The sequence below is a fragment of the Mirounga angustirostris genome, unplaced genomic scaffold (genome assembly GCF_029215605.1).
Source record: "Mirounga angustirostris isolate CCGP_5_RB_7025 unplaced genomic scaffold, mMirAng1.0.hap1 SCAF_7, whole genome shotgun sequence".
NCBI lineage: Eukaryota > Metazoa > Chordata > Mammalia > Carnivora > Phocidae > Mirounga > Mirounga angustirostris.
Window position 1 is genome coordinate 22702693 of NW_026991715.1, and position 13915 is coordinate 22716607.

At 45.5% G+C, this 13915-nt stretch overlaps 1 protein-coding gene across 3 annotated transcripts in view; it reads left to right on the plus strand.

Annotated features, from left to right (window-relative positions):
• MEGF10 (multiple EGF like domains 10) overlaps positions 1-13915 on the plus strand; it is a 358960-nt gene that overhangs the window by 333972 nt on the left and 11073 nt on the right. For all 3 annotated transcript variants that reach the window (XM_064595846.1, XM_064595847.1, XM_045892029.3), the window contains 8 exons: positions 450-584; positions 1098-1226; positions 2740-2868; positions 5522-5650; positions 8030-8158; positions 10635-10871; positions 12242-12369; positions 13659-13782. In XM_064595846.1, the coding sequence (XP_064451916.1) occupies positions 450-584; positions 1098-1226; positions 2740-2868; positions 5522-5650; positions 8030-8158; positions 10635-10871; positions 12242-12369; positions 13659-13782 (1140 nt within the window). The remainder of the gene's footprint in view (positions 1-449; positions 585-1097; positions 1227-2739; positions 2869-5521; positions 5651-8029; positions 8159-10634; positions 10872-12241; positions 12370-13658; positions 13783-13915) is intronic.

Sequence of the window (13915 nt, forward strand, 5' to 3'; positions counted from 1 at the left end):
ACGTTGAGGAGGAACAATCCTTTAAATGCAGACCGGAGATCTATTTATAGCCAGTAATGACTCTTAAAGAATAAAGGATCGATACATGGCTTGAGAGTTATTTATTTGGGGTTTTAGAATTGTATTTCCTTTCGTTTGTTTCTTCAACAAAAATTCTTCAAGCTCCCGTTCTGTGTCATGCCTCAAGTTAACTAGGACCATAACTGAGAAAATTGAGAGGACTGAGACATTTGCCTGCCCTCGAGCAATCCCATCTAGTGGTTTCTTTTCATTATTAAAGGGTATCCTTCTTCCTTCCATGGTGGTGGTTTTATACTTGGAAAATTCTCAATATTGTTAAAAAAAAATTTTTTTTTTTTTTTGCCCCAAACTGGAACTAGATGCTGATGTGGAATTTGAGAGGCACATATCCCAGGAACGATAACTGTTGATTTCCATTCTACTTTCAGTCTGCTCCCCTGGTTTCTATGGGCATCGCTGCAGCCAGACGTGCCCACAATGTGTGCATAGCAGTGGGCCCTGCCACCACATCACGGGCCTGTGTGACTGCCTACCTGGCTTCACAGGTGCCCTCTGCAATGAAGGTGAGGCATGCAAGTATTTTGGAGAGATGTGCGGCGATGGGTGAACCGCACGCAGTCTGTCCTTGGGCTTCCCCGGGGTCACATTTTCCGCTCTCAGCTCTCGGGGCCTGCTGGTGCACGGTGTCTTCAAGTTCTGCAAATATGACTAGGAGCTCCCGAAAAGCTAGCTTGCTTTTCCGGCAGAATCTCTTCATTCAGTATTAATTGGAAACAGCCTGCCATGAAAAATCCATAGAGGGAAGAAGGGTTTTGACTCTCTGAAGCGAGCGGCCATGAGGTCAGATTTCTAGACATGTGATGATGTCTCCTGGTTTGGGATGCCTTCATGAGAATCTTCGGCTTCATATATCTGCAAAAATGAGCCCACTCAAGATGAAGGATGCTGTTGAGTGGAGACAGTCAGTGAACGGGCTGCTGGGAGGACGGCTTTCAAAGTCGTTTCCTGCCCCAGGACTAGAGTTCCATGAGCTGAGATGTAATTGTGCATTACTGACCGATATAACTTATTCACAGTGTGTCCCAGTGGCAGATTTGGGAAAAACTGCGCAGGAGTTTGTACCTGTACCAACAATGGAACCTGTAACCCCATTGACCGATCTTGTCAGTGTTACCCGGGTTGGATCGGCAGTGACTGCTCTCAACGTGAGTCTTGTTTGAGAACAACTGTGTACCTTTGTTTGTTTTCACATTCCTTAGGATGGAAGTATGAGTGTTTCTGTAATCAGGAAATAATATATGAATAATTATAATATACATTATTTTAATTTTAAGTGGCTTTTTTCCCCATTAAGAACTCTATGCAATGTTCCTATGTTAAATCCAAGTATGTCTTAGGAAGAACCTAGATAGGTAGCATTTTGCTTATTCACTTTTCAGGGCTTCTTTGTCTGTAAAATGAGGGTACTGTATAAGGAAAGTCCATTCTCAGTTTTATTTCAGACTTCAAGTGTCAGCTATTAATTTTCCCTTGTTGGGCAAAAATGGTGCACACACTCATGGGAGAATTTTTTTTTTTCCATTTTTTAAAATTCCTTCAGATGTATTATCTTTATGGGGCCATATGCCCTACTGGGTAACCAAATAGAAATTCTAGATGGTCCTCCTTTTTTTCCCCTCTGGTTTTATTGAGAAGTAATTGACATACATCACTATATAAACTTAAGGTGTACAGCATGATGATTTGATGTGGATATATCGTGAAATGATCACCACAGTAGGTTCAGCTAACATCTGTTGTCTTGTGTAGATCCAATGGTGGTCCTCATTTAAAGCAATTATATTCTTAAAGCATTGGTATAAATAAAAAGGTGTTTTGTGGGGGTTTTTTTTGTTTGTTTGCTTTTGGTAAATCAGATCATTTTATGCCATAATGTTACACAATTTCACAGACACTTTATCTGAAGTTATTGCTCTTCATTGGGCAGTGACCCCCAACGATTCTGTTTTCTTATTTTCTGCATCATCCAATTAAGAGTTTTTATGAGTAAACTGATTCTTACATATAATTGAAACCTTAAAATTTAAACAAGTCTCTAGTGACAACTCTGGGGTAGAGCATGACTTTATGTGACCCTGGGTCCCCTAGTTTCTCTTGAGTCCCATCATTAGCCCATCTGATCTCTGCTTAAATGTCCTCTCTTCAGAGAAACCTTCCCTGAAGGATTAGCTCTGGTCATTCTTCCCCCATTACCCTGTTTTATTTTTTCTCATAGTACTTGTTGCCACTGTGTTCTCTGTTGACTGGCTGGCTGGTTGGTTGGCTGGTTTGCCTGCCTGCCTCCCCTACTAAAATATAAGGTTTCAGAGGGTGGTCTGGACCTTGTCTTGTCCTGCTATCCCTTCTGTGTCTAGAATGGTGCTGGGCACAAAGGAGCTCAATGTGCAGTTGTTAAGGAACTAGATCGATACGCTTGAGATGATTGTTGCTCTGAGCACCTTACTCTGCAGTCTGTTGATGAGTACAATGTAATGATGGTTGCTCTTGCAGTCAGCCTTGCCATCTGGGGATCAGATTCGGAGCCCCGTGCTTTCTTAGTCCTGAGGCACACTGCTAACCTCTCGCATGCTAGGAGATGCGGCAGGAGAACGGAGCTCTCTCTGCTGGGTGCTGACCTCCGGGCTCTAACAGAACTCTCCATGCGTGCTGTGATTTCAGCTTGTCCACCTGCGCACTGGGGCCCGAACTGCATCCACACATGCAACTGCCACAACGGAGCTTTCTGCAGCGCCTACGACGGGGAATGTAAATGCACTCCCGGCTGGACGGGGCTCTACTGCACTCAGAGTAAGCGACCAGCCTTCTGAGGCTCCCCAAGGGGAGCCACCGCCCAGGAGGTTGCAGCCTCGCCCTTTGCATGCCCAAGCGGAGCTCAGCCAGGACTCCTGGCACTGGAACCTTCCCTCTCCCTGATGACCGCTAGACGTTTAAATGTCTCTGTGTGGTTACGAGCTGTCACGTCCCAAGTTTTCTGTCAGTATGTCCTATCTATCAGGACACTGAGGTGGAGCAGTGCTAGATGCGATGCTGTGCGGCTTCTCTCCTAACTCTTTTTTTTTTTTTAAGATTATTTATTCATTTGAGAGAGAGAGAGAGCATGAGCAGGGAGAGAGGCAGAGGGAAAGGGAGAAGCAGGCTCCCCGCCGAGCCAGGAGCCCGATGTGGGGCTCGATCCCAGGACCCCGGGATCATGACCTGAGCCGAAGGCAGATGCTTAACCATCTGAGCCACCTAGGTGCCCCCTCTCCTAACTCTTTTTTAACCAGACCCTGTTTATATGCACCCAGCTCCCTATCATTTATATATACATGTTTATGTGTGTGCATATATATGTATATGTATATACACAAACATACACTGTTTTTAGTATGTGATTCCTTTTATATGAAGATCAAAAACAAATCGATCTGTTAAGATTATTGATTGGGAAGGAGCATGGAGAGTGATGAAAATGTTCTATATATTTTTTCAAATTGGGGTGGTGGTTACGTGGATGGACACCCTGTCATTTATTCTAATAACACAAAGGTTGGGGTAAGAGACAGTGACTAGAAGGCAGTGAAGATGACAAGCCTCACTCCCTAACATAATGCGTGCTCTTGGAGAAGAGTGCATTCTGTGGTTCTCAAACTTGAGCGAGCTTCGGGATCACCAGGTGGCTCGATACACACAGACTGCTGGCCCCACTCCCAGAGTGATTCACTGGGGCTGGGGTGGGACCTGAGATTTCACATTTCTGACAACTTTCCACAGCTGATGCCAGGCTGGGATCATGCCCTAAGAACCACTAGTTCTTTTTTCCATTTTATTTCCCATAATGTCCTAATCGTTTCTTCTTCTGCGAGGTTTTTACCATCATAGCATATAATGTGCAAAGTACTCCACAGCTCAGCACTGTTGGGGGGGGGGAAAGACTCTTCTCTGTCCTCTTGTCTTCAAATTAATAAGGGAGACAAGACAGGAAAGCACAAATTATGGTTATTATTAATGAAAATTTATAATTTATTCTTTAAAAAAATTTTTAATAATAACATAATTGTAAGTCACAGAAATGAGCTGAGAAGGAAAGATGGGTCAGGAATTAGACAATTCTTGTTGAATACTCATTAGAGAACATAATTAGAGAAGAGGTTGTACAAGAATTTTGGAACTTTCTGGAAGGGGGTGTAGACCTTGAACCATGATTCTCTAGGGAGATTCGAAAGGGAGAGTTGGCTAAGAGAGAGCTTGTGTCGAGCATATTCTGCCAAGATTGTACATGCAGAAAGGTTTTCGAGCTCATTAGAGAAAAGTGCTTATAAGTTATTATTTATCATCCCAAAATTCGGGTCTACCTCAATCAGAGGACCTTTTTAAGTGGACGTAGCAGAAGACGGTGGGAAGAGCGTGGGGTCTGGAGCCAGACTTGCCTGCATTTTTATCATGGCCAGGCTGCCACTTGCTGGCTCTGTGACTGAGGGGGCCCTCAGGGCTTAGTTCCCGTCTACAGGTAGGACTACCGTACAGATTCAGTAAGAGGACGCATGGAAAGCACCTGGCACAGAGTGCGTGCTGGATAAAAACATGGCGATGGTAATGTCCACGCATGCTGACCTCTGTGCTGTGCCTCTATTTCTTGAGAGTTGAACTTTCATTAAAAGGTCTCCAAGAAAAAGGGAAAGTAAAAATCCCATGTGATACTTAGAGATGGCCCTACACGCAGGCCGTACTGAAGCTTGCATTATGCCAGGGAGCCCTGAACACCCTTGCTGGGCAACTGCTGGTCCATGACAGCTCACAGGCCTCGTGCACGTCCTCAGCCCAAAGGCCCCAGAGGTCTGTCTGGGTTTTGGAAATCAGGCAGCGGTGTAAGGTTTATTGCTTTTTTACAAAGCACCTGTGAAGTGCAGGGGTTTTTTTTGTTTTTTGTTTTGTAAGTTTAGCATCCTACTACACACCTTTGGTGAAGGAACCAATATTATCTAAGTTAGTGACAGATGCAGGGGACGGAGCTATAGCGGACTTAAAGACACTCTGTACTATAGTAAAAGCGTACGCGTGATTTTAATATAAAGTGCTCATTTCGGTCCACCGCACTTGAGTCCTGGAGTCTAGTAGTTGAGTCAGAGAACACACGGAAACGCCCCGATACTTCCGTGGGGTCGAAGGCATGCCTTGCTAGAAGATACTCGTCTTGTCTCCGGGAGCACCAGCAAGGGTTAAACTGTCAGGTGTAGAACTGTTCTGCTTCCCGCTCATGAATTATGACCTCCTTGCAGGAGCCCCATCCTGGGACTTCAAAGAAGCCTTTGTGACAAGCTGAGATCTGCGTTATTGTCTTTATTCACTCTCCAGTGGCTCAGCGTCCTTCAGGTTTAAACACAAACAGTTGGAAGCAAGAGCTTTTCTCTTGTTTCCTCAGCAGCCTCCTGACTTTGATGTCCTTCCCTCTCCAACACAGGATGTCCTCTGGGGTTTTATGGAAAGGATTGTGCATTGATATGTCACTGTCAAAATGGAGCCGACTGTGACCACATCTCGGGACAGTGCACGTGCCGCACCGGCTTCATGGGGAAGCACTGCGAACAGAGTGAGTATGTGAGCGTGACACGTCCAGGTGGTATTTCCCCCTAGAACCCGTTTTCCCACCCGCCTGAAAAATACGAAGGCAGGACCTGCAACTTTTAAGTTGTTTGAGCTGATGGCCGGTCACTTCCCAGCACAGCTGACCCGTTCCCCTCCCAGAGACCTGGCCACCTGGGGGTCCTTGCTGACTGTCTTTTCCCTCAAACTTCTTCTGGGTAAGTCATCAGCACTCTGGGTGGAGGGGGTGTGACTCCAAGGATGAAGACAGAATTCAAGTTTTCCATCTGTTCACCCTGGCTCTCTCTGACTCTCCTGCTTATTTTTGGAACGGGGCTGCTCAGAGCTTTACGAGCCAGTCAGGTTTTCGTTGTGGCAGAGACAGAGCCTGGAGTGCACCCTGGACGAAAGTGCATTGTCTGGGGCCAGGCTGAGTGCACGGGGGTGGGGGCATGTGGGCTCCCAGCCCCACTGTGGGTGTAGAACCAGGTCCATGCAAACGTTGCCCCCCTTCTGACAACTTTCTCTAGATAGTACTTTGATACCGTTTCCCCTAGCAACTTCACATCTTAATCTTTACAACTTTCAAGACAATATATTGCCTAAAAATTTTTTGTTGTAAGAATTGCACTCCTGAAGAATATGCTCTGTTGCAGTTACGCATCCTTGTCTTGCCATTTTTGCCCCTACAGCTATGCATCGGTAGGGTTATAAGAAAAGTAGTGTTAGGCTGAGTATTTCAAAGTAGTCGATTGTTCCTTTCCTCTGTGACTTTCATTCAATATTCGGAATGAATAGATAGGGTCTTAGAGCTGTATGGGGCTCAGCCTCTTATCATAGATGGCAGGAAAGGGGCAGGACCTTTCTTGCTTATCAGAGGGGGCGCTCCTGGGAAGGATGCAGCAAAGATTATATGGCTGTAGGAGCAATGTAGCCTGGAAAGGTGAATCAGCATAACAGGACTTTGGCAGTAAACGATCACCCTCTCTCCACCCCAGCAGCACCTCACAGCACCCCTAGACAGCAAGGTTGTCTTGGTCTTGTGTGCTGAACTCTTGAAATATTTTTGCATATTTTCCTATCTAGCACACAACAGGACTGACCTCCAGGAATCAGCCTGGACAGAGATGACCCAATTTGAGTTTTGCACTGGTATTCATTTCATCCTGAAACCCATACTGAGTCATACAGTTGCCTGCACACCCCTTGTGTATGGGAATATTTTGCATCTGTGTGTATAAATGTCTAAACATACGTTCACATACGTATATGCATAGAAACCAGAACAAACTCTAAACTGACTTTCCCTTGGAAACCCAGACCAGTTATGGTCTTATTAAATAAAAGCTGCTTAAGTCCTTCCGTGATTACTTTGAACATCAAATCAAAAGGTTCCTATTTTTGGAGACCCCTCCTGATGCTCATTTGTAAACAGAAACACTGGGTTTGACAGAGAACTCCAATAACAATAGCACATTGCCCCCTGCTGCCCACTTTGCAGAAAACATCAGTATTTGGGGATGATGTTTAGATCTGACATGCCTATGCTCTTCTTTGAAACCCACACCCAGCTCTTATTAAGAGTGCCTCATAGGGCGCCTGGGTGGCTCAGTTGGTTAAGCGATTGCCTTCGGCTCAGGTCATGATCCTGGAGTCCCGGGATCGAGTCCCACGTCGGGCTCCCTGCTCGGCGGGGAGTCTGCTTCTCCCTCTCCCACTCCCCGTTTGTGTTCCCTCTCTCGCTGTGTCTTTCTCTGTCAAATAAATAAATAAAATCTTTTAAAAAAAAAAAAAGAGTGCCTCATAAAAATCTCTCCATTTGAGTCTCTCCGGCTTCAACCTGCTCATCCCAATTTTGAGCCATTCTATGGTAAAAGAAGTTCTCACCTAGAACATTACCAAAACTTGCCCCTCCCTTGTCCCCTGCTCCCAACTAATCCAAGTCAGAATGTGCCCATAGGAGGATCACTGAGCCTTCAGTACGATGCTCATGTTCTCAAGGATGCGGCTCTGGTTTATAGTCTTCAGCCTTCTGTCCCACCGTTTTGCCCAGTGGGGTCATCTCAGATTGCCCTTGCCGATGATCTTCATCCGTCCCACTGGGTTCTACAGACTCCCCTACTTACCCCTCGGAAGTGGGTGCATAAAAGCTGAAGGAGTCAGGAGCTGTGGCCAGGAGCTCAGTCTCTGGCCCTGTGCATGGGAGGCCCCCCCCCCACGAGTCGGGGAATTCTTGCCAGCTCTAGGACTCCCTGAGTGCTTCCGCCTGCACAAGGATGCCCTGGAAGGCCTGCCCTCTAGATACACGGGGTCAAATAGTAAGAGACGGCCTTGCCCAGCTGCCCCAGGCTGGCGAGCTTACATTGGACTTTCATCTCCTTCTCAGAGTGCCCTGCAGGAACGTATGGCTATGGCTGTCGCCAGATATGTGACTGTCTGAACAACTCCACCTGTGACCACATCACCGGCACCTGTTACTGCAGCCCAGGCTGGAAGGGGGCACGATGCGATCAAGGTAAGGACACGAGTGCCTCGCACTGCGTAACCACCACATACCAGCCAACGTCAAGTATTTGCTCCTACAGTATCTGATGTAACACCCCTCAGGACACTGCAAGGCACAGCTGGTTATTTAGCTGCCAGAAGGATGCCTTCTCATTGCTGCCCTTCGGGTGAGGAAATGAAAGCTCAGAGAGGCTGAGTGATTTGCCCAAGGTTGCACAGCTAATATGGAGTACATAGCTGTATGTAGGTCAGGGCTTAGATGCCAGGTTTTTCTGATTCCAAAGCTCATGAGCTTTCCGCTGTGCCTACGCATGTTTTCACCTTTATGGAGGTATAACTAACCTATAAAAAGCAACACGTGTAGGCTAGTATACTACAGATAGATAGATAGATAGATAGACAGACACACACGTATACATATATATATACGACACGTATAACGTAAGGTGTACAACCTGATGAAATCTGACATATACACCCGTGAAACCCCAACCACAATAAAGACAGTGAATGTAGCCATCACCCCCAAATGGTACCTCATACTCTTCCCTGCACCACTGCCCCCTAGGCCCCAGGCAACCACCGATCTAGTTTCTGTCACTCGGGATGAGTTTGTATTGCTTAGGATTTCATGTAAATAGAATCACACTGTGCTCTTTTGTCTGGGTTTGTTTGCTCAGCATAATCATTTTGAGGCTGAACCGTATTGTTGTATATATCAACGCTTCAGTTCTTTTTATTGCTGGGTAGTATTCCATTGCATGGGTATATCGTAATTTGTTTACTTACTCACCTCTAGATGGACATTTGGATTGTTTCCAGTTTGGGGCTATTATAGATAAAGCTCATATGAACAATAGTGTATCAAGTCTTTGTATGGAGATATCTATAGTGCCGTTTGTCTTGGGTAAATTTATAGGTGTAGAATGATCGGCTCGTATGATTAGGTATGTGCTTAACTTTTTAAAAAACTTGTGCCCGTGGTTTTTAACTAGGGCGCGTATCACAATAATCTGAGAATAGTTGTCTTATACATAATCCTACGTGGGCAATTCTGATTCTGGGGTGGATGGGGCCTTTGAGAAAGTTCTTCTGATGGTTCCGAAGCATGGCTCCCAGAGAGCTCCTGATGTGTGGGGCTTTCCTCAGGAGGCAACACTCTAGGGGCTTTAGAAAATTCATATAATGTTGTAGGTGCCATCACCTTAAAGTATGCACTAAAGTGCGCATTCCTAGTTCATTTCCTTTCATTAAGTAACTTCTACATGCTCGTGATTTGTATTTGTCCTGACAATAGGATGTGTTATATTCCACAATCACATCATTATGACACATGCCTTGTGACCACACGGCGCTGGCCTCCATGCTCTGTGTTTTGGGGCAGGCTGTCTAATAAGGAAGTCTAAACCTCAGAATCATAAAGTCACAGAGACGTTTGAGCTGGAAGCACCTGGTTGGAGGCCAGTTTCCTCCCTTATAGATAGATGGTGAAATTCCGACCTAAGTGCTTAAAGGAAAATTCAGGATCTCTGGATCAATTTTTTAGACACCCAGTTTCTTGACTCACAGTTCATATCTTTCCTGTCCTCATTGGATGGAATGCGAGAAAGAATTATGTAAAGCTACAGTTTAAATTTTAATGAGTAAGCTTTTTGGGTGATCTTGTCAGGTGTTACTAGGACAGACCTTTCTGTCATAGAAAATAACTGCATAGAACAATATCTCCTGGGGTAAAAAGCCCACTAAAATTAGGATAAGGCAGCCCTATCTCATCTTGGACCAGATTTACAATGGAGTTATCCTTGCTTGGAAGGACAATTACTCTTAGAAATGCTAAAGATAGACATAAAATTAAGTTAGGCAGTTGAGGCATTTAGAAGTTAGCCCTTCAGGGGCGCCTGGGTGGCTCAGTCGGTTAAGTGTCTGCCTTCGGCTCAGGTCATGGTCTCAGGGTCCTGGGATCGAGCCCCGCATCGGGCTCCCTGCTTGGCAGGAAGCCTGCTTCTCCCTCTCCCTCTGCTGCTCCCCCTGTTTGTGCTGTCCCTCTCTCTCTGTCAAATAAATAAATAAAATTAAAAAAAAAAAAAAGAAGTTAGCCCTTCATAAGCTTACTACTGCTCAATAAATAAAGCATGGTAAAAACTAGATAAATTATTACCCCCAGTGAATTCCTGGTTTGGTCTGAGTGTTTATTTAGTGTTTTCATGCGAGAAGCTCCCAAGCCCTACCATGAAGTCTTTGGGCAGGAAATCCAATCCCATTTTTGAGGCTTAGAGCGGCCTTTTTCTGGGCACAGACAAGCCAACAACACCCGCAAAGGAAGAATGTTTGTTTTTCCTTCCTGCAGTTTCTAAAAGTTTCCAAATTAACCTTTCATGAACTGAAAATATCCCAGAAGGAGCCCAGTGGGAGAATTTCGTAAATAGAGTTCAGGCGTTTATCCGGCACCCTGTCGTCCTTACTCAGATCTCTTCTCCCTTTGCTAGCCAGTGTCATCATAGTTGGAAATCTGAACAGCTTAAGCAGGACCAGTACGGCTCTCCCGGCTGATTCCTACCAGATCGGCGCGATCGTGGGCATCATCATTCTTGTCCTGGTGGTTCTCTTCCTGCTGGCCTTGTTCATTATTTATAGACAAAAGCAGAAGGGAAAGGAATCGAGCATGCCAGCAGTAACCTACACCCCTGCTCTGAGGGTCATGAATGCAGACTATGCCATTTCAGGTAAGACTGCTCCCTGGCGCCATCTTATTCCTAGAGAAGGAAGGTTTCATCCTGGTTCTTTGAAACTGGGGCTTGTGGCTAGGCTGTCCGTTGCTGCTGTCCGTTAGCCTTGAAGAAAACTTTGTGTTTGGAAAAGATACATTGGTATGGACGTGCTTTATAGCTTAGCAGTAGGAAAATCGTCACTGTTGTCTTCCATGAGGGTTTTTAAATTGGATTCATTATGAGGTTGCTTTAGACTTGGGGAATTTCAGCCTGCGGGAAGATTTGCTGGGCACCTAAACTTTTGTCATATGTCGGGACTGGGAGCGGAGAGGAGGAGGCACCCATAAGTTTGGTAAGGTCATGGTGCAAATCAGGGATGAGAACCAGGTCTTCTGTCTCTGGCCTTGGGCTCTTAACAGAGTGCCTTCTAACCTGCCCCTGGGCCCATACAAATCATTAAGCACAAAGTGATATAAGAAACAGTTTTGTTGTATTAGCAAGAACCAAAGCTGTTCTTTAAGAAAACTCTTTAAAATCTTTCTGTCACATGTCCCCAGAAATGTAAATTTTTAAGCGACATGCTCCTTCATCAGAGGAAGTAACCACTTAGGGGCGCTTGGGTGGCTCAGTCGGTTTAAGCGTCCGACTCCTGATTTTGGCTCAGGTTGTGATCTCAGGGTTTTGAGATCAAGCCCCGCATCAGGTTCTACATTGAGCATTGAGTCTGCTTAAGATTCTCTCTCTGCGCCTCCCCCCTCCCCGACTCTCACACATGCTCACTCCCTCTAAAAGAAGAAGAAGGAGAAGAAAAAGAGGAAGAAGGAGGAGGAGGTAGAGAGGAAGGAGAAGAAGAAGAAGAGGAAGGAGAAGAAGAGAAGGAGAAGAAAGAGAAGGAGAAGAAGAAACTACTTAAACTAAGGAATTTGTACACTTAAAGTATTTATTATTTTGGGCAATTACTGCAGGATTTCAGATGGGTTACATGTTTATAAATACACCGATTCTAGGGGAATACTTAAAGCAGCTGATTTGCTTAATAGTGTGTTTCTAGCACAGAATATTATGGTGAAAGCTTAAGTGTCTAAAAAAAAAAAAAAGAGGCAGGTTATAGCAGAAGTAGCTTCAAAGTGATGGCTTCCCAGGTGTATGAGCCCCAGAGCAAAGAGGAGTTGTCTGAGGACACTTGCAGTTTTCTAGGAGGCAGGTAGGAAGGCAGGCACCTGCTGCTTCTAGAAGCTTTGCTGAGTATGCTGGGCAGGAGGGGATTCTGCCCAGCCTGTGATATGGAAGTGGTACAGACATTCATTCTGGGTATTTGGCTTCCCTTTCATCCACACAGACTTAGGGGATCCTGTCGCCTTAACCGTTTCCTTCTCTTCTTACAGAAACCCTTCCCCACAGCAACGGGGGAAGTGCGAACAGCCATTACTTCACCAACCCCAGTTACCACACGCTTACCCAGTGCGCCACATCCCCTCATGTCAACAACAGGGACAGGATGACCATCGCCAAGGTGAGAGGAAGTGACTCCCAGGCCCTGAAGGTGGGCAGGGGAGAGCGGACAGGAAGGAGCATGGAGGGAGAGGGGCTGTTGGCCAGATGCGGCTCTCCGCACTTTATATCTCTTATCTTGTTGACTGTGTATTAATTAGAATCTCAAGTTTACTGGTGAAAAACCCGAGCAATGGGGGGTTTCATTCACTTCAAAACAGAGCTCCCTAGTTCGTGAGGGAGGCGGTTGCAGCCTGAGTCACGGTCTCCTTGTCTCCAATTTGCCAGTGTAGCTCCCTGGAAAAATGTTTCTAATATTGCCTGAGGTTTTAAAATGATGTCTCAGAGCCGACCTTAGCAGACTCCATCCCGGGTCTTTTCCTGTGTCTTTTCTGACCACCTGCCTTCTAGTGCCCTATTGGGCCCTCCTGTCCTTTCCTCCCCAAAACAAACTCCATGCAATGATTTAGGTTGAACTACACGTTGTGTAGGTCAAAAGTGATCCAATAGAAACCATGTGCCAAGCATTTCTAACCAGTCTGCAAATATAAATTCATCTAACCTTCACACCGATCCCGTGACTCAAGAGTGATTGTTATCCTCAGTTTATAGGCACCCAGAGAGGGTGGACACCCAGGGATACTCCTCCCATACCACTCACCTCACCCCCAGTCTCCTCGAGAATCCTTGGAAATCCCAAGCATTTCTTCCGACGGTCCCAAATTATGTATTTCCAATCTCCATTGTCTCATTCTAGCTCTCTGCTAGAAGAAAACCAAGCTAATCAAATTAATTCCGTTGCAATTAAATTAATGCAGCTGGATTTTAATTATAGCGCCTAATCATTAAATAGCACTTCCCATACCCTAGAGACTTTTGTGTTCATCATTGCATTTGTTCTCCTACATATTCAGGGAAGGAGGCAAAGTACGTAATCTTACCCTCATGTTTATTGCTAAGAAAACTGCTCAGAGTCACTGGTGACTCATAAAAAATCATACCGTGTTTGACAGGAGAGCTCAAACCAAGAGTTTAACTTTTTTTAATTCAAAGTTCCACGTACGTTAACTCAAGTAAAGTCGAATGGGCACAGAGTGACTAAACGAAATGAAGAATTTGAGGAAGTAGGGGAATAGTTGGGGCCAAGCGACATGTATTCCTGCTGCCCTTACGGCCCATCCGATAGTCACCTCTGCCCCCTGCATGGCCTCGTTGAAGAACCAGCCCTTGATCCATGCTACGGACGAGCTTTCCCACATCTGTAACACTGTGTTCTCTTTTTACATCCTTGACGGTTTATATTCTTAACAGTCGAAGAACAATCAGCTGTTTGTGAATCTGAAAAATGTGAATCCTGGGAAAAGAGGCCCAGTGGCAGACTGCACGGGAACACTGCCGGCGGACTGGAAACATGGTGGCTACCTCAATGAGCTTGGCAAGTTCTCTCTCAACATCCGTCTTCAACAAGCTCCCTTATCTTTTAGTCCCCTCAGATAGTCATAGATTCATGATGTGCCAAAGCGACCTATTGGAAATATGCGTGAAAAAAACAGAATGATAGAATTAAA